Source organism: Carassius carassius, chromosome 12 (genome assembly GCF_963082965.1).
Source record: "Carassius carassius chromosome 12, fCarCar2.1, whole genome shotgun sequence".
NCBI classification, from domain to species: Eukaryota; Metazoa; Chordata; class Actinopteri; order Cypriniformes; family Cyprinidae; genus Carassius; species Carassius carassius.
The window spans coordinates 5,467,016-5,488,751 of record NC_081766.1 but is presented as its reverse complement, the minus strand read 5'-3'; the positions used below and the strand labels follow the sequence as shown (position 1 = coordinate 5,488,751).

Sequence of the window (21,736 nt, the reverse complement as noted above, 5' to 3'; positions counted from 1 at the left end):
CTCTACATTTACTCACAAACTCAAGTAGGACTCACGACACAGCTCCCTGAGGGTCTGTGCCCTTCTCCTCATCTACTTGGCGAGCCGCGGTGGAGACGCGGTATGACTCACAGTCTGCTCTGCGTCAGACAGCTCAAGTTAATCCACTGATGCACCATATATGGATTTCACACAGATCATAACAAATACTCTCAACCTTTTAGCACTAAAACTCGAGTCAAAGCTGACAAAGTTTCTCTTTATTCTATCCTTTACTATTTTTGCTTATTTTATCTTGAGCTTTATTGATTTTAGAAGACTTCTGGGGCCATACAGATATAATCAAGCTTGGTTTTGCTCTAAAGTTGCTTCTAGTGAAGTTATAGTAAGTATAGTAAGCCTGCGTTATGCAGCCTGGGGTTTGATGACATACTGAAGGTCAGAATGACTCGTTCCTGAATTATATCCTCTTTACTTGATCTGCAGTTTTGTGTAAACAGCCCAGATCCTTAACTGTTAAGCTAGCACATCTTGACCACATCTGAACTGTTTTAATAAGTATTAGTTTATGTTTTGTACTTTAGGGTTAACAGTAGTCCAGACCTAAGATGACACCACTGGTTGAACTATGCTTAGGAAGTTGCCTTTGTGTTTGCTAGAATAGTTTTATAGAAGTCTGCCTATAAATAACTTAAAGTCTAAATACTGAATAAACTGGAAAAGATCCACACATGAGCTCTACTATACAAATTCTAAGTTTGATGCTGATAATCAAACTCTGGGACTTTTGGGGCTTTTGTAGTTTCTGTTTATCAGATTACACTTGTATTGGCCAAGAATTATTATTATAATTTTTTTTTTTACCAATTAGAATCCATAGAATCCAAAACATCTGAGTATGCTTGCACTAGTTCACACTAGTTCAGAAGACACTGAATCACTGAAACCATTGTTTGCAGTTGATATGGTCTTCTTCAAAGATGGTGAGGAAAAATGTCATGCAATCGATAATATATATGTATAACTTCTTAAAATCTGACTTCCATTCATTGGCTTTTGGGAATCCAATTTGCTTCTATTTTTTGATTCACTGTTCCTTCTACACCTCTAGGCAGATCATAGACATTTGTATCTATCGAATTGTGAAGTTTGAATCTACTATCTTTTGGTTCTGAGCTTGGATCTTTCACCACTGCCATTCTATCCCCACATTTAATTTCCAAACCGTTTCAGAAACCCTAAAAGCTTCACTCATTAACAAGACATGACATAGCGAGACATTCAGAGATTCCCTCTGTACTGTAGCTGATGTTCAGCAGTAGAAGCTTCATTGTTTTTTGATGGGTTTAATGGTCTTTCACACATTGCTCCTCTTTGTGTGCCCCAGGTGAGTTCGGGGAGGTGTATAAAGGTAGACTGAAACTGCCTGGAAAACGAGAGATCTACGTTGCTATCAAAACACTGAAGGCGGGCTATTCTGAGAAGCAGAGGCGCGACTTCCTGTCCGAGGCATCAATCATGGGGCAGTTTGACCACCCCAACATCATCCGCCTGGAGGGTGTGGTCACCAAGAGCCGACCTGTCATGATCGTCACAGAGTTTATGGAGAACGGGGCACTTGACTCTTTCCTTAGGGTAAGTGCAACATCCAAAACAAGCACCCTCTGTGTCTCTCTCTCACTGTCTGTTTCATTCTTTCACTCTGGTGTGGAGAAATACACTGCTTAATCAATGTTCAGGCCAATTTATTATTATTTTTTTCAATTTCATGGATTGGTTCTCCCCTAGTTTTGATCTGGTGCCACAAAAAAGGGGCTCTTTGAAGTTGGTTTAGAAATCCGCCACATCCGAGTAGCGTCGCCATCGATCCACCCCCCCCCCCTCCACCCCTGTTTGTTATCATGCATTCAGTTCAAAAGCTTTCACTTGTGCAAACTGGCGGCTGTGTACAGAAGTTTCGAAGGAACTCAAAGGTCTCCCACTGTGTGCTGTGAACACGGTTTAGGCAGCTACTGGTGAAGAGTGTTAAACACAAATGGTGCAAAAAAAGGAAAATCAATGTCTCTTTTTATTCACAAGATATTTATTTAATTGGTGCTGCTGTTTATCTCAGATTATTGAAGGGTCTGTCTGTGTATGAAATTATTATTTTATTAATTAACTTGTTTCTAAAAGATTAAAACTCACTGATGTTTGATTTCACGCTAATTGCAAAGACAGTCTACTGCAGCTCGAGCAAGTGTACAGTGGAGATCCAGCCACAGTTTATGAAGGACCTCCAGACTCTAGGCCATTTCACACTAGAGCTTCTAATGTGGATGTGAGTCTGTGGGAAGTCAGTTTTTGATTCGTTAGGCTGGTGTGAATGTTGGTGTGAACTCAAGCGTGGTTCTTTGATATACTCATCCAAGAAAACCCTTTAAGAATAGGGGGTGTGGATCATGTGGTTCATATGCTTCATATACCCCACAGGAACTTGAATGACAATCAATCATTTTATCGTTCTCTCTGTTCTTTTCTCTATATATCACATCTATAATTGTTTTGATACATTTAAATTTGAATTTGGAATTTTAAAAGCACTCACAATTCAGTTGTGAATGGCGCACAACTTTAACCCTAAAATCTGATTTCAGTCATAGGAATTTTGTTCCAGAAACAGTGTCGTGTATCCTGAAGCAAGTCCCGCTTTGACAAATCATGTTAAGCTTTTTGAAATAGATGGTTATATTTTTCATTAACCACATACTGCTGATATTATTTATCGCTAAACACAAGGAGCTCTTTTGGTTGAGGTTGAGCTTTGACGTGTTGCTGAACATCATGTGATATCCATGTTTTTGTTGTTGTTGTTGTTGTGTGACAGCAAAATGATGGGCAGTTCACAGTGATCCAGCTGGTGGGGATGTTAAGGGGAATTGCTGCAGGCATGAAGTACCTGTCGGAGATGAATTACGTCCACCGAGACCTGGCTGCCCGCAACATCCTGGTCAACAGCAACCTCGTCTGCAAGGTGTCGGACTTCGGCCTGTCCCGTTATCTGCAGGAAGACACCTCTGACCCCACCTACACCAGCTCACTGGTAAGACTTTGCCCCAGCATGTCAGGCTCACCTCCTCATTTTAACAGGAGCCAATAAGTGCCATGTTTTGCAGTATTGCTTGAAAAAATTAAAAAGGCAGGTATTGGCTGTTTGTAATTGCCCCTCATTTCCTCAAGCTTTGGTTTTGTTTTCTCATTCTTGTCCACTTTGTCTTTTATTAACCAAAATGCCTCCAGAAAGAAATGGTGCATTGTCTCCCTGACAAGACATGATCATTTCCTGGAAAAGCTGCATTTAAATTCTGTATGTGATTGAACGCAGCCAAGTGACTGGACTTCCAATAGCCTGCCTCCCAAATGGAGCGCTCAGACTTCAGGAATTCTCTATTATGTATCATTAATAAGCATCCAGGGCATCATTAGCCCTCCTGTGCTGCGGATATTTAATATTAATATGAAATACTATTTTCTCCTGCCTCCTTAAAGACTCTCTATTCAGAGCACTGTGATATTTTTGGTGTCGTTGATTTGTCGCGCTAGTAATTATCTGGGCTTATCTGACCCTGTTATGATTTCTGTGTTCAGGCTGGTTTCAGACAGAGGGGCAGTCGAACTTTTAGCAGGGTCAACCCATGCACTGGAGAGAAACAGCCCTGGTTTACATCCTTGTTTTAAATTCATTTCAGTCTTCTCATAGAAATGTCCCATGCATGTTAAGAAAACAATTGAATCTTTTACACTCTGGTGAGCAGAGATGTGAGGAGGATGATAAAGAGATGAGATGACAGACAGGGAATATATAGCTAACGTTTTGTCTTTTAAAATGCGTAAAAGCTCATTAAGCACCAAAGACAGGCGCTATTCACAAACAGGATGTCCTGTGGTGACTGCTAATTGACAGGAATATGCATCAAAGGTGTGAACAGGAGTGTGATACTGATGTATGATGTGACATCGCTGTATTTCTCACTGATAGAGTTAGAATTTAATTACCCCCTGGGTTTTTGCATTTTTTTTTTCAATTTTTAGCTTTTCACGGCCTGTGTTTATTAGCCCCATTCATCCATCCATCCATACATCCATCCGTCTGTCTATCTGTCTTTCCATAGAAGAATAGAAAAATTTAATGACTCTGAGGATGAGATATTTGTAAGTATGTCTGCCCATACGTCTGTCTGTCACTCTGACATTTTGCTTTTAAAATTTGTTTTAAGTTGATTTATGTACAGTGTCTCACTTGAAGATAACAATCTTGTACTGTACTTTCTGTTACCCTCTTCCTCTTCTTCTTCCTCTCCCATCCAAGGGTTGTGATTTGGCATGCTGGAGTGTGGAATGTGACATGCACATTCTATCTTTCGTCTGTTTACTCATCATTTCAATTCCTTCAGTGTCTTCAGTTTTGTAATCTCAGCTCTAGTTGTTGAAGTCTGATGTCCTGTAGCGTCTTGTGCAATTGTATAGCATGTTCAGCGTGTAGCATGTATAGCATGTTCATGTTCAACCAGTCGGTGTCAACACTGGTTCACATTATGACTTATTCTGCCCAAGAACTGTCAGTTAAACTAGTTCACATTGCCCTACTTGGTTTGTTAGAGTAGTGTGAATTATCATAAGACATGAAGAATCCATCTGACCGTCATGCAGTCATCTGGCTTTGTTGGATCAGTGTTAACAACACAGCTCCTATACTGTTGTTTATGCAGATCAGGCAGAGCCAAGTTCATGGGTTCAGTTCCCAAGGAATCCATGGAGTGATAAGAATGAGGAATGAGGAATTCTAGAACTGATTAAATTATAATGTCAAATTGAATGAACATAAGAATGCTGTTAAACATGCTGTTTGAATGTGTCTTTGAACGTTTTTTTTTTTTGGCACAAACCTTCACGGGCAAACATTATGAGGCTGAAGCCAGTTAAAAAGAGAATGCATGACCTCACCACTATCAGATTTAGTTTATGTACAGTCTGTTCACCTGCTAAATTACATCTTAGGAAGGACGAATGAGGAGAAGTGTGTGTGTGTGTGTGTGTGTGTGTGTGTGTGTGTGTGTGTGTGTGTGTGTGTGTGTGTGTGTGTGTGTGTGTGTGTGTGTGTGTGTGTGTCTCGTGTCACAGGTAGCTAAGCCAGTATAAGCCCATCAGTTATTACATTCCCCGTCTGTGTGTGTGTGTCAGTTCTCTGTGCGGTGCAGCTGAAATGAACATGTGTGCTCTTTTACGCCTAATCTTTCCTGATCTCACAACAGCTTGCCTTGAGCAATCCTAATAGTCTACAACAGCATTTAGGAGGAAATCCTCAAGGTCAGTATCACAGAGTCAGATTCATTCTGAATGAAGGCTGATTTATTCTTTAATTGATGCCACGCAAGAAGGGTTGTGTCTGAAACAGAGTAACACTAGATTTTATGTTCTTCTGAAGAAAATGAATGATTTTTGCCCAAAACTCATAAAATAGGGTGCTCTGGGGACTAGTATTTTATCCAATTTAACGCTTAGAATTATAATTGCACAACTCTCCTCAACGGGGGTGTTTTTATGTCTATAGGACAAGTGGTGAGGTCAGGTTATACATGCTAACCTTAAAAGTATGTTTCTATGGTTTTTTAATAAGTATGAGCAATAATAATAGTGTTGTCTGACTTTTATAGTACGTAATTTGGACTGCAACATTTATCATAGTTTATTTTAATTAAATTTAAACTGCCAATTCATTCTCAATTTCATGGGTTTATACAACCTTGACCCTTTCCTCTGTTGTAAAATGTGAGCATATTGGTTAGCAAGTTACTGCGGGTATCAGGAACAGCAGTGTAAGCAACACTGTCCCACACCGCCGTGCTCAGCTGTCATTATTTAAACATGCCATCTGACCTTTGACCTGCAGCACCAGGTGACTTGAAAATCTCACACAGGGGCATACGAGAACTCTTTCCTTTTAAGCACAAAGAACTCTCAAAGGAAAAGAAAGAGTGTTCGAGTCAAGAAAAAAAAGAATACTTAACTTGGTACTTACACAAGGTCATAATCTAATATTAAAAATACTCGACAGGTAGTTTGGAGGAAAGGATAATAAAGGATTAGGTGAGCGTGGTTTAATTTGTGCGGTTCTCGTAGGTCATCTGGGTGGTGGCAGGGCGGTATTTGACTGGGAAGAGGGCATGAAAACGTTAGCGACGCACGGTGAGGATGCTGCTATCTGAACCACCTCCCAAACTTATGATTTGCATGCTGATGATAATACAACACAAATTGGACTGTTGTCCAATGTCTTCAAATGCTTGTGAAGTGACTCAGAACAGTTCTGGTGATGTTGTTTATGTATTTATGTCCTCATTAAAATTACTGCAAGCATCACGCACTTCAGTCGATGTAGTAAACAAACCCAGCATTCAGCAGTTTTGATTTTATTTTATTATTTTCCACCCCATTTTTAGAACCACACTTCAAACAAGCCATTATTGGTGTAAGAAATAGCCATTTCTGCATTAACCATTACTAGTTCAGTTCTGTGTGTTATATCACACTACATGGTCTCAATGTAAAGGTAATGAGCCTCTTGTCACAGATAGAAGTCAGTGGAGGTGACCTGTATGCCACTGGTCTATGTCATATATATGTTCATTCCATCTTGTATTAGAATCAATGAAGATGAAATTGAGTCTTTCAGGTCGCTGAACACAAAGATCAGGAGAAAATCCAAGCAGAAAGGGTCATCAGATCCCACATTTGTTATATATATTTCACTTGATAAGAAAGAAGAAAGCTCCCCCCCCCCCCTGAAGTTCTTCATAATGTTGTTCATCAGGGTGGGCTAAATTGTTGAATCCACCTATGAGATCTAAACATGGGCAGTCATATGTTATTGTGCTTTTGGATGTCATGGTGCTCGCTGTTGAGAAATGCCCAGCTTTCTGCCTGACAGACTTCTGAGGTCCTAAACACAAAGCCTGCAAGTCATATCCTTGGTGATTTCTGAATGACCCATTTTTGCAGCTTAGTTTATGATCTTACAGTTAATGATCTTGGGTGGGCTGGAATTTTTGCTTTGTATTTATTGTACTGTGTTTACACTACGTCAGACTCTTTTATATCGAAAGAGTAAAGAAAATCTGATATTGATGTGATGGTATGACTTCTTTAAGATTATTGGTCTTTTTAAATCTCTGACTAAATATACTGACTGAGGGCTGCAGAATTATTACAGGAATATTGAAAGTGAATATTGAGTTCATATACAAGGATGGTGTGCTTGTTTCCAAGCCCTTTCATCTTTAAATCATGCTAAACCAAACGAGGAAAATCCAACAAGAAAGAACCTAAAAAGATCCTTCTCTTACTTTCTTCTCTTTAAGCCAAACACTGACCCACAGCAGATTCAATTGGTTCCAAAAATATAGTGTTAGATAAGGAAAAAAAAGAGAATGGATGGAGGGGACTTAAGAGGGAACTGAGAGGTTAAAGAGGTGGAAGGGTGGAATTGAAAGAGTGACACAAACTCCCAACAGGCATCTGTCCTTCCCTGACCACGGTTTCGTCACTGTTTCCACACCAAACTTAATAAAAACTGGACAGAGGAAGAGGTCTGAGATTATGTGATCTTGTTTTAGTTTGTTGTCCTTTCATTTACTAAAATGTATTCATTTCTCTCGATAAGTATTCTGAGCGGCTACAGTGTTGCGTTTAAAAAGAGAAAGCCCCGCCCACAAGCAGTGACATCATTCACAGTCATCTGAGGATGAATTAGTTTTCCCTGATACATTGTGCAGTGTAGCCCTCTGTTCAGTATTTTATTCTTTATTTGCCTCTTCTGCAGCTCACTGAAATATTTCCTGTTTATTTAAAAAAAAAAAAATATTCAGAAACTTCATTAAACTTTTATTTAGAAAGTGTAAATCTGGTGGGTGCTGGAATGTTCCCTAAACTTACATTAAAGAAGCAAACCAAGTTGTTTCTAAAAACCGGAATGAGTACAATAAGCAATCACATTGTAACTTGGTAAAAACCAATACCCTAGCAACGACCCTTGTCAGACAGTTTTGCACATTTTCTTCAGAAAATGTAAAAGTATTAGTAGTTTATTGTTGAGATTAAGCACACTTCCAGAATGACAATATGCTGCTCAGCTTTTCTGCATTTTAGTTTTCATCTGGTTGACGTCAGAGGCAGTACTGAACTAATTGACATCATTAGACTGGAACATAAAGCATGTGGATCTCAAACCAGTTCTGTGAGTGTTTTGTCATTGTTTGTGTGGGTGTGTATGTGAGGTGAATCTTAAAACAAACCGCCGTCAATTTTAATCAGTGAGACACAAATCCAGCCTCAGGTAGTCCAATTACAGACAGACACGCTCCACGGACGAGACTAGGCCCTCCTCACAAACACACACACAATCAGACTATTGTGTGTGTGTGTGTACTGAAAGAAGGGGAAAGGTTTTTATGGTGTTTTGTAAAGCAAAAGTAATTTAATTCATTCATGCTGAATTTTAAGAAATGCAAATGTAGCTCATTGTTTGCAAATATTTATAGTTGCGATGGATGTAGAACTCAGAGAGTAGATATGTTCCTGTTGTTTATTTGCTTTGTTCAAACAGCATATTTCCCAGTTGTCCATGTGAAAGTGAGATATTTTGATGTTGATTGGTTATGTGCACATAAATAGGCACATGGATCCTTATGACCAAAATGAATCCATATGACAGCATCCTATCACTCATATTGCACCAATCTGACCTGTCATTTTTGTTTGTTTCCTAAGGGTGGAAAGATCCCTGTGAGATGGACTTCGCCAGAAGCCATCGCATACAGGAAGTTCACTTCTGCTAGTGACATCTGGAGTTACGGTATCGTCATGTGGGAGGTGATGTCTTTCGGCGAGAGGCCCTACTGGGACATGAGCAACCAAGATGCAAGTTTCTTCTTTTTTTTTATACTAAACAATGTATGAAAGTCTATTACTTGCTTTTAGTCACACCAGCCCTGAATCTTAAACTGAGTAAAATACTAATTAAAACATATCATATCTTATATCATATCTTCATAAGTATGATATATAATTTATGATGATAATAATAACTGCTATCATGATTGTTGTTGTTGTTGTTATTATTATTATTATTACTATTAAATAATTAATCATATAATTTAATTATATTGTAAAAGTTGTATATGGAATAGAATAGAATAGAATAGAATAGAATAGAATAGAATAGAATAGAAAAGTTTTGGGGTGGTACCTTTTCAAAAGGTACAGATTTGTCACATTTACCCTTAGTGGGTCATATTATTACCTTAAAGGTACATATCAGTACCTAAATGAGCAGAGCTGGGTAGATTACTTATGAATTGTAATCAGTTACTGATTACAGATTACATGACAAAATTTGTAGTCAGTAATATAATCTCTTTGATTACACATTTTTGGTAACGTATGGTATTACTTTTGGATTACATATAGATTACATCTGTGCTAACCCTTTTTTGATATCACATATATTGAAATAGCCTAATCTTGCACTATTTTGACATATACAAAGAAAAAATATATTCCACAAAATATATTAAATTCACCAACAAGAGCCACAATAGCTTATTTTTCAAGTACAATGTATGGACAGTTAATACTTACAAAATACTAACACTAATGTACTTAATGTAATTAAAGGCAGTGTTCCTCTCAAGTTTCCATTATCTTGTTGATGATTTATTCTGAGCGCGATTCTGACACCCCTCCCCCTCTCTGCTGGGAAAACTCAAAGAATCAAAAAAGTACAGTCGTGGCCAAAAGTTTTGAGAATTACATAAATATTGGAAATTGGAAAAGTTGCTGCTTAAGTTTTTATAATAGCAATTTGCATATACTCCAGAATGTTATGAAGAGTGATCAGATGAATTGCATGGTCCTTCTTTGCCATGAAAATTAACTTAATCCCAAAAAAACATTTCCACTGCATTTCATTGCTGTCATTAAAGGACCTGCTGAGATCATTTCAGTAATCGTCTTGTTAACTCAGGTGAGAATGTTGATGAGCACAAGGCTGGAGATCATTATGTCAGGCTGATTGGGTTAGAATGGCAGACTTGACATGTTAAAAGGAGGGTGATGCTTGAAATCATTGTTCTTCCATTGTTAACCATGGTGACCTGCAAAGAAACGCGTGCAGCCATCATTGCGTTGCATAAAAATGGCTTCACAGGCAAGGATATTGTGGCTGCTAAGATTGCACCTAAATCAACAATTTATAGGATCATGAATAACTTCAAGGAAAGAGGTTCAATTCTTGTAAAGAAGGCTTCAGGGCGTCCAAGTAAGTCCAGCAAGCGCCAGGATCGTCTCCTAAAGAGGATTCAGCTGCGGGATTGGAGTGCCACCAGTGCAAAGCTTGCTCAGGAATGGCAGCAGGCAGGTGTGAGCGCGTCTGCACGCACAGTGAGGCGAAGACTTTTGGAAGATGGCCTGGTGTCAAGAAGGGCAGCAAAGAAGCCACTTCTCTCCAAAAAAAACATCAGGGACAGATTGATCTTCTGCAGAAAGTATAGTGAATGGACTGCTGAGGACTGGGGCAAAGTCATATTCTCCGATGAAGCCCCTTTCCGATTGTTTGGGGAATCTGGAAAAAGGCTTGTCCGGAGAAGAAAAGGTGAGCGCTACCATCAGTCCTGTGTCATGCCAACAGTAAAGCATACTGACACCATTCATGTGTGGGGTTGCTTCTCATCCAAGGGAGTGGGCTCACTCACAATTCTGCCCAAAAACATAGCCATGAATAAAGAATGGTACCAAAACCCTCCAACAGCAACTTCTTCCAACAATCCAACAACAGTTTGGTGTAGAACAATGCATTGTCCAGCACGATGGAGCTCCGTGCCATGAGGCAAAAGTCAAGAGGCGGGTGGACAAACAAAAACCCACTAATTCTGACAAACTCCAAGAAGTGATCATGAAAGAATGGGTTGCTATCAGTCAGGATTTGGCCCAGAAGTTGATTGAGAGCATGCCCAGTCAAATTGCAGAGGTCCTGAAAAAGAAGGGCCAACACTGCAAATACTGACTCTTTGCATAAATGTCATGTAATTGTCGATAAAAGCCTTTGAAATGTATGAAGTGCTTGTAATTATATTTCAGTACATCACAGAAACAACTGAAACAAAGATCTAAAAGCAGTTTAGCAGCAAACTTTTTGAAAACTAATATTTATGTAATTCTCAAAACTTTTGGCCACGACTGTATATATGCGGCAAATTTAATAAGAAAAAATATTAAACATTAAAAAAGGAAATTTAGGAGAATCAATGAATTGTGAACAACTTATTACCATTGTTTAAATAAAATGTCATAATGTAATCCATAAAGTAATTGTAGTCTGATTACAAGTATTTTAAAAAGTGGTTTACTCTAATTACAAGTACTTAATTTTGGAATCTGATTACGTAATCCAGATTACATGTAATCCATTACTACCCAGCTCTGTAAATGAGAGATTTCCGTAACTTTTGAAAGGTACCTCCCCAATGACAGTTTTTTTCTGAGAGTGCAATGCTCTCTGCACTCCTGCATTCATGGTCTATGTAAAATGCATGATTAACTATAAAGCACCAAACACCCTTTGGCTTTATCCCTGAATTCCATTGCATTGAGTCTCATTTCCTGTCAATCTCTTCGGCTCTAAGGCTCACTACTTTGAGTCTTACTGTCTTTCCTACTGAATCTACAGAACCTGCTTTGGAGTCTTTCTTCATTAAAATCTCCCAGCATCTGTGTTTCAGAGGAGACAAACATTTTTCCTGTTCGAATTTTGAATAAAGCAGACTCATTCTAGGCTCTGGGGATTTTCAGAAAATCCTGCTAATGAAAACATAAATTCCCCAATCCTTTTAGCATCCTGTTAACACATCAGAGATGCAGAACGAACCCTGAGGAAATTGTGACTGTAATGACCGCCAAACTCGCAACTGTAAAAAACAATTTTAGCATTCAGAGATTCAGTACGTTCAAATCAAAGAAAATAAATTAAAGAAATTAATTATTATGTTTCTACTTTCTGTACATTCTCTGTATTTACTTTCTTTTCTCAAAGATAGTCTCCATGGCTAAAAAAGGGCTTTTGTCTGTCATGCACGACAGACTTAATTTCTTGAAAATTCTGTTGTTAAATATTCATGAAAACCATTTTATGAAGGACGAAGACTGTAAACTTGCCTGATTCTGACATCTCATGACATGCACCAAAAAGACAAACAAAGCAATAGGGCTCCCAAGTTAACTCTCTGACATTGAAGAACCACCAAAGGTGAAGTTGGGGATGGTAAAGTTTCTTCAGCCTATCACATACTTCATTTTCTGAATATTCTAGAGTTTTTAATGATCAAGCAATGCCAAATTGCCATAAAAAGATCATATCAGTGTAATGAAACTGCAGGATATCTGCAGTGGTCAGTGCCCACATCTCACCGCGGTCCTGTGGAATCCATTTAGGAGAAAAGCGGCCGCTGTGGAGGGAGCAGGAAATATATATTGATCCTCAAATATCTGGATTCATGTTTGTGCGAACCAGAGCTCTAGAATGGTGTGCAGAGGATAGACAGTGTTTGTTTGTTCATTTGATCTTTGCTTGTGTCAGAGAGAATCAGAGAGATGTATGGGAAGAGAGTCCAGTGTTTGAGGAGGGTAGGATGACAGATCATGTTAATGATTAATGATGCTCATGGGTCGTTTGTGTGTTATGTTGCAATGTCTATGCAACAAAACTGATATATGTGGCAATCATTGTTTAATAAAACAATATTGTGTGCTTTTTTTATGATATGGTTATGGTATTATTTAGTTCTTATTATTGATGCACTCAAAACCAGTTTATCACAGTGCATTTCCTTATTGACAAAAATGACGTTTTAATATATTCAGTAGGAAATTTACAAAATATATTCATGGAGCATGATCTTAACTTAATAATCCTAATGATTTTTGTCATAAAGGAAAAATCAATTATTTTGATCCATACAGTGTACTGTATTTTTGACTATTGCTAAAAAATATACCCCCACGACTTAAGGCTGGTTTTGTGGTCCAGTGTCACATTTGGACACTTTAGGTACTATTATGTACTTTTACTAATATGTCCCTTTAATGCATTTACATGTACTACTATTTAGGGTTAAAAAGGTACAAAGATGTACATTTTAGCATTTGTTAGGCGACCATCCCAGTGACAGCTTTGTAGCTTTTTCTTTTCTTTTTTTTTTGACAGTGTAGGATTCCAGAAAGTGTTTAAGAATCATACATATACTGTAAGTGCTTCCCCCACCAATGACAACATAACAATTAATGGCAATAACATGTGTGTGTGTGTGTGTGTGTGTGTGTGTGTGTGTGTGTGTGTGTGTGTGTGTGTGTGTGTGTGTGTGTGTGTGTGTGTGTGTAGGTGATCAACGCTATAGAGCAGGATTACAGGCTGCCGCCCCCCATGGATTGTCCCACTGCTCTCCACCAGCTGATGCTCGACTGCTGGCAGAAAGATCGGAACACTCGGCCGCGCTTCACAGATATCGTCAGTACGCTTGACAAACTCATCCGCAATCCCACCAGCCTTAAAGCAGTTGCCAGTATACCCACTATGTGAGTCAAACAAACTTATTATTCACACATTTTGTTTTCATACTATGGTGGAAAACCTTTATTTTTGCTTAGAAGGCTTTTTAAAATAATAATAATATTTTTATTAAGCAAGGACTTTTACCTTGTTACAAAATATTTATAAAAAAAAAATTTTTTTTTTAACTTTCTATTCATAAGAATCCAGAAAAAAAATGAATCACGGTTAACATAAAAATGTTAAGCAGCACAAATGTTTGATTTCTGAATGATTTCTGAATGATCATGTGACGCTGAAGACTGGAGGTTATTTTAATGAAAATTCAGTTTTGCTTCACAAGAGAAAATTACATTTTACAATGTATTAAAACAGTTCACAAACCCTAAACGTGTTTTCATATTAAATAAGACATTATTTAATTCACTTATGAAGCTGTTTTCTTTCTAGAAAAAAATACAAGGTAGGTGGTCTCTACAAAGACAGTAACCATGACACCCAAGGTTGGGTGATGTAACTCCTCTTTTCCCGTTCATCTCACTCTCTGTTTCTCTCTCCTCCTTCAGTCCGTCCCAACCGTTGTTGGACAGGTCCATCCCAGACTTCACCACCTTTAGTTCTGTAGAGGATTGGCTGGCTGCTGTCAAGATGTCTCAATACAGAGACAATTTCCTCAACTCTGGCTTCACATCCCTACAGCTGGTCACCCAGATGACTTCAGAGTGAGTGTGAAGTCTTAAGTGTCTTTTCTAAATTTTTCAACATTGGGGGTTCATTACTGCGAATAAAGGTCTTAAAAATCCATGTTGGCTTTAGATGGTCAAGCTGGTCAGCCAGTCCAAGCCATAGTGTGGTTCTATCCAGGCTGACCAACATGACCAGGCCAAACATGGGCCCACCATCTGATTAACCAACTAATAAAACACCTTCTAGTTTCTATATGTTTGTCATCCATGTTTATTAACTCCATCAACAGGTTATGCAACTAGTCAACCACCTAATTGCAACCTTATTTCTTGAAATTGGGACTTTTGACCTCACAATTGCAACTTTATTTCCTGTTTAAATCACTTAGTTTCCTGATTCCTGAGTTGAAAACAGACTTTCATATGTCACACTGTTAACAACATCTGTTTCAAAAATCATTATGTTTACTACAATTATGTCACTTATTCAGTCATCCTGTCATATTATTGGTTTATTTTAGATGATGTCTAATGCTTGGTGAGTTGGTTTGTTGTGTCTGTCTGAAGGGGGATTAAAGCTGGTTTCAGATTTCCAGACATTCATTGATTACAGAATGCCAAGCGACCAGATATCTCAGCAAACTTGTTTAATATAGATTTATGAACCATACATAAGGACTAGCCTGAATCGCTAAGGTATGTGTGTATGTGTTTTGACTTGTTTGAGTCGCTATCGAACAGGTGGATATGCTGTTGATGATGTTTAATACACGTCTCCTGGTGTTTTGTTCGTGGTGGGAAGCGTCCTGTGAGGTGTAGCGTCTCTGACGCTCTGATTAATGCAGCCGGTGCTCACAGAGAGGGTCTGCGCTTAATTAGAAACATAAGTATGAGCCCATGCATAAGCAGGAAGTTAAATGCAAGCAGCTTTCATGTGTTAATACTGTTTGCTCTCACATCTATAAACCTGTAGGGGATCTGAGCTGTTTCTCTTTCTATCTGTGTTGTTTGAATGGTTTGTATATTGATAGTACAGGTTGTTCAAAGGCTCATCTCAAAGGATAGTGGAATAACTTGAGTGTTTGTATATATATATATATATATATACTTAAGTTTTTTAATTTTTGTGAATCGTAAATTTTCTTGTTGAATTTATATCACGGTTAATTTTATATACTTTGTGAATTGCTCTTTATTAATTCATATTTGTTTATAATACATTTTTATGTTAAAAATGTATTAGAAATTGTACAAATTAACAGTTGCTGTGAAAGTATTGTTAATTGTTAGTTTGTGTAAGCTACTGGATTTCATTATTGTAACTAATGTTAGCATATACAATCTTATTGTAAAGTTTTATCAGTTCATGTGTAGAGCATCGAACAAAAATGGATTTAAAGCAAAATGTAAATTTTCAGCCATATTTAGTTGAGATGTGAATGTAGTATGAGCATCAACCAATGTGCAGTGATAACAGCAGTTCCTTGGAAAAGTAATGTTAAAGTATGTTACAAATGACCGCTAGCAAGGAGTGATGCAAATGTATATTATATAGCTATTTAGTGTTTGCTTTGGAGTTATGTGTCATGGTTGTATACTGCATTTAAATGTGTGTCCAGTATTAACTGTAGTTATGCAATCTTCTTGTGTTCACAGGGACCTGCTGAGGATAGGTGTGACTCTAGCCGGCCATCAGAAGAAAATCCTCAACAGCATTCAGTCCATGCACCTGCAGATGTCCCAGTGTCAGACGGGCACAGAGCTGGCATGACTACAGGGGGCGCCAGATGATGGGCTGGGCAGCTTGCGTAAGAATTACCAGCGGGTGAGCCCAATCCCATCGGAGCGCGCCAGAATAGAGACTATCATCCTGATCTGAGAACGTGTTTCAGGAGAGGAACCATTATCCCATATCCAACAGACCAGGTTGGAACAGGACAGCCGAGACTCACAGGACATCTGTTAACCTGTCAGCTGTTTGTCTCTTTGGCCTACATTTACAGGGAAAACCTGAAGAAGCAGACTTTTGTCCTCTTCTTGTCATTAATTCTGTTTTAGTTACTTTCGCATTGCTTATCAAAAAAATCACAATGACTATTCAGATTCTGAGACGTCTACAATGTTTTCTACAAGGTTCTTTCATACTTTATTTCCACTATAAACCTTCAATCATCACTGCTTCCTACTTACACTACCTGTCGATCTCGGTATGGTTGACGTTGCCAGAGGACATCCTGTATGCCTGCGTCCCATTCCTAGGCCATACAAGCATAAATGATGTATATCTTTAAAATAAATACGAGTATATCTTCAGAGTAAACCTTCATATTGAAGGTGAAGTGTAACGGACCTGTATGTAAATACCCTCTTCTTCCGTTTGCATTTTTGGCATTGTTGCGCGTTGGACCAGAACCGCCGATTCTGCAGGACACGAACTCACTTACGTCAGCGTGACGCCACGAGAACAATCTGGGATGAACTCGGACTCTGTCAATGTTGTGTAAATATCAGTTAGTTGTGTATAAAATAGCATCAAAAAGATATACTTTAGGTGAAAAAAGCTACGCATTCAGGCCACTGAACAGTGTTTATTGTAGGTGTTTCCACGCTTATGAGCACTTACATGTACAGCTTTTCTTTCTTCTACTTCTTCTAGTCGTTCTTGTTAGTTTCGTGTCAGAGTGTTTGAATGCGTCGACTAGCGTTGGGAGGGTGCATAGTCACCGCCTAAACTAGCTAGTACACTTAAATGTAGTTCCACTGTTAATAAGCTGTACTAATGTTGGTCTTACAGGGTCTTTAAAACCGCTAATCTGTTTGCAAGTACATGTTTACAAGTGAATGGAAAGGTCAAGGACAGGAAACGAAGAGACTTGCAAACCCGCTGCCCTTCACCACTTTTATCAGGCCGAGTCACACTTTCAGCTCCAGATGTTTCTGGATGACATTGCTAAATGCGGTACATGTTCTTTCATGTCATCATCTCTCCATTTATTTGTGTGTGTGTCTGGATTGAACATCTGTGTGACCCTTTATGAACAGATGCCTAATGCCACCCCATTGAGCACATTCTACTTAAGCATTCAGTGAAGCACTGGGAAACACACACACAAACACACACACACACAAAGGCTTTTGATGGCTTTGAAGTGTTACTTTTTGGTTGCCATGAAGAAATAGCATCAGCTTACTGACGATGATTATAATAATAATAATATAGGTAACATTATACAGAAAGTTGCCAACATTAGTTAATGCATTATGGATGAATTAACATTTAACAATACTTCTTGAAAAAAATAATTCATCTAGGTCAATGTTAATTTTTGAAAATACAAAACATTTATGGATTTCAGGTTGTAAGAATAGATATGAACATTGAATGAACATGAATTAACAATAAACCTTAGTGTGTTAAAAATCTAATTTAAAAAAGATATATATGTATGAACAAATGTTAATGAATTAAACATTGTAAAGTGTTACAAATAATATTAATATTGTAACTGTATAGCATAAAGTGTAGCTAAAAGTGCTAAAAAAAAATCAGAATATTGTTTTAATAAAAACAGCAAGATGAAAAAGCAACAAACTAGAAGTAAAATAAAAAGTTAATTTGAATGTTAAAAGTAATACATCAAATGCATTAGAGACCTAAAATACTCAAAAGCCAACTTTAAAATAAATGTTAACCAAACAAATAAATCATTTTTGAATGATTGCGAGCTTGTCTGATCATTGTATGCTGCAAATATTGTTGGATTTTATAATAAAATTCTTCATTTGTAAGTTTATTTGGACAAAAGTGTATTGTATGAATAAATATAAATGTAATTGGTAAAAAGTTCCAGATTTGAGGATCATAATGGCAAAAAGCAGCTTCACAGGATCTCCTAAAGTTTAGCATTAAAGAACCCCAATGCGAGATTTGAAACATTAGCAGTTGTACCATTAATTTGCCTGCTGTGAATCGTATGTGTGTGTAATGAATAAGCTGCTACATTGTCTGGAAGTTAATGAGACTCATGGTTTATGGTTATTCTCTACAAGCAACACACAGATATACACAAGGTGTTTCACCTAATTGGCTACAATGAATTTCACCATGGCAACCAAAGAGTGCATTGGCTCTTTGTTAAGGAAGACACTTTTACAGCTTCTGCCAAGAGGTTTATTTTTTGCACGCGTGCACACACTCCTTGCCTGTATTCCTCTGAAGAAAATGAATCTGTTCCTTCATACGACGGCGGTAGAGATAATGTCTGGCTCTTACACAAGCATTAGCACTAGATAAGGATGTCTTCCCCTGCGCAAAGGACCAGAAGCAGCACACTTAATGATCACAAAGTATCCTCACCATGGCCTGCGTCCAGCTCGTTCGCAGTTAGGCGTAACCAAGCTGTCCCACGTCCTGCCGTATGGCCCAGCTGAAAAATGGCTGACTTGCTCTCATCGCTGTGGACACTCTGGGGAGGGTGGAGCATGCTGGGATACCTGCAGGTACAGCACACACAGACTAAGAAGAGTGATGAATGAGTGGGACTGAGACAGAGAATGAAAGAGAAAGCGTGAGCGAGAGACAGTATAGTGCAGGATAGGGAAAGAAATGGGGAATAAAGAAAGAAGAAAGTGACAGATGTTAGAGATTGAAGTATTAAGTAAGCATGAAATTAAAATGTGACACTATTTTCGTTCTAACTGTTTCTTTCCACTTCTCCCCTCCAACCACGTGAGTTATTCTCTATTCTTTTCACAGTCTAATCATGGTGGTTAAAATTAAGTCCCATCATCGTATCCTGTTTCATTTATAATTACTGCATATTGAAGTGCAATGGGTTGCAAATTACATTTCATGTTGACTGTAAGAGAGAGGGCTTAAAGTACAACAGTGGTTGAGCAATATGGTTTTTTGAAAATGCAAAATGCTAATATCTAGAACGGGATAGAGTTTTTTTTATTTTATTTTTTTATAATATATATTATCCTTCATAATTTATTGGCTTAATATCATATAATATAATTACACTTGATATTGGCGTCTCCCTAATATATACAGCAATTCAACAGTTTTGGGGTCATATTTTTGAAGAAATTAATACTGTTATTTAGCAAGGATGGTTTTAAATGATCAAAAGTGACAGTAAAGACTAGTCAAAGAATCTTGGGAAAAAAAGATTTTAGCATTGATAAGAAATATTTATTGAGCAGCAAAGCAGCATATTAAATTCTAAAGGATATTAATTTTTCAAATATTTCAAATGGCAAATAGAAAATTACTTTTAATTACAATATTTGTTCACAATGGAATGTTCTTTTACAGTTTTTTTTTTCAAATAAATGTAGCTTTGTTGAGCATGAGATACTTCTTTAAAAATAAATAAATGAATAAATAAAAGTCATATACAGAGCAGACACTTGTCCAGTTAAAAACTTAAAATTTTGTAACTGATGCAAAGAGGATCTTCCATTTCTCAGTCATGTGTAGACGCTAAATTGTCAAATAATCTAAATAACTATACTGGCCTAATAATTGCAGAACTTCACCATCTGCACAGACAGACTGAAGCTTAATCATAATTTAACACACACATACAACCATTACAGATGTAGTATATGATTTATATTTGAATATGTACATGAATACATGTACATAACCCTCTCGGAGGGTTAAGAGGATGAAAGGAAATGATTTGAGTCTAATTTTATCGCTCTTTGCCTGGAGTGTCGACACATTGCGGAGGCTGGTGCGCGTTTGGCTGTGGATCAGCAGTGATGCTGCCTGTTACCGTGCCAACAGAAGTCTTAGCAGTGCATGTGTTCATTTTAGACTTTCAGACTTCACAAGCGCAACTAAAAAGCAAGTTTGGAACAAACAAAAGCGTCGTCTGACATCGCCTGTAGGAACGAGCTCATGTTTTGTATTGTTCTTTTTGCTTTTGCGCGCTTCAAACGACACATTCATGTTAAAATGATGGAGCATTATTTTTGGCAACCGAGATTGAAAGCCAGAGAGTCAAAGGGTTCAAGAGACTGTTGATATTACTAGCATGGCATGGATACTAGCTCACACTGTTTTGTAGATACCGAACGAAGGAAAGCCCCCCTCACCTCACAGAGGCTGTATAGTTAACTCTCGTTTCTTGTGATGAGTATGTCAGAATTTGAAACTGTAACTTTATGAGCACTATTGTACTGAAATGCACTCAATAAAGACCTTGGAAAAGCTGAAGTCGGGCGAGTGATATGTTCATCCTTAGAGCGCTCTTGATAATGAGGCACAGCCATGGGTCAATCGTAAAGTGCCCGGGAGATGAAATTGTCGGTTCACTTAAGGGCCTTTCGCGCCACAGGAACCTTTTCATAGTACCAGGCATAATTGTGGAACTACCCACTTTTGGGCGTTTTTTTGTACCACAGGAACTAGTTGAGATATTAGTACCAGACTGCCTTTTTCGAGAACCAAATTAGCTCCTACTCCGGAGCAGAGTCTAACCAGCACAACTGGTACTAACCGTGACGTAAGTAGACATTGACGGGCCAGACTCATTTGAATAGACCCTCACCCGCAATGATTTAAAACGCTGTGTAACTTATTCCATAAGTATGATGAACAGCGATAATTATACGGACGCTGAAGTGCAGACACTTGTAGCAAATGTAGTGCTTCCAGTTGTCGTTGGAGATTCTTAATCCTCCTTTCCGTTCTTTCAATCGCTTTACGTATACTTCAACATTCCATGTCCATTATTGTGAAACCCGTGGGAACGTGATATGACATGGCCACGAGATATTAATAAGTGGCAACGTCATATTAACTTGTGGGAATGTCATGTTATGTTGTGGCCACGAGATCACTTTGTCAAGGTAACAACATCCTTATGTCGTGGCCTCGAGATGCTATGTTAAAGGAATGACATATTTTTCTCATGGCCACGAGTTTAATGCATAAACAAACCGTGACCATAGCAACCCAGAATTATCAATAATGGATAAAACATTTTTTATTAACATTAAACATTTAATTTAACATTTGTATATTATTGTTATTATTACATTAGCTATATACATTAATTATTTGGTATATATATATATATATAATTTTTTTTTTTTTTTTTTTTAAGAATTCATGGCCACGAGAAATGGATGTCGTTCCCTTAAAAAAAACGTCTCAAGGCCACGACATAAGGATGTCGTTCCCACAGGTAAATATGACGTTCCCATTGAGTTTCCCATGAGTTATTATGTTGTGGCCATGACAAAACTAAGTGAACCAAGCATGACATCTCCCGGGCACCATACAAACGTGCCGCCACTCCGCTGCTGTTGTAAAAAGGAGCTCTGTGTGTGTTTTTGCAAAAGTTGTATAAGGTAAGAATTAAAGGGGTCATATGACGTGGCAGAGTCTTAATTTTGATAAAGAATATCTTTTTGGATT

At 38.0% G+C, this 21,736-nt stretch overlaps 1 protein-coding gene across 1 annotated transcript in view; it reads left to right on the top strand.

The window, feature by feature from the left end:
- The window catches only part of LOC132154528 (ephrin type-B receptor 1-B-like), a 228,184-nt gene extending 210,475 nt beyond the window's left edge, over positions 1 to 17,709 (top strand). The window contains exons 11-16 of the mRNA XM_059563116.1: positions 1,367 to 1,614; positions 2,846 to 3,061; positions 8,785 to 8,934; positions 13,448 to 13,641; positions 14,182 to 14,337; positions 15,958 to 17,709. Of these exons, the coding sequence (XP_059419099.1) occupies positions 1,367 to 1,614; positions 2,846 to 3,061; positions 8,785 to 8,934; positions 13,448 to 13,641; positions 14,182 to 14,337; positions 15,958 to 16,072 (1,079 nt within the window). The 3' untranslated portion in view covers positions 16,073 to 17,709. The remainder of the gene's footprint in view (positions 1 to 1,366; positions 1,615 to 2,845; positions 3,062 to 8,784; positions 8,935 to 13,447; positions 13,642 to 14,181; positions 14,338 to 15,957) is intronic.
- Positions 17,710 to 21,736: the final 4,027 nt, after the last annotated feature.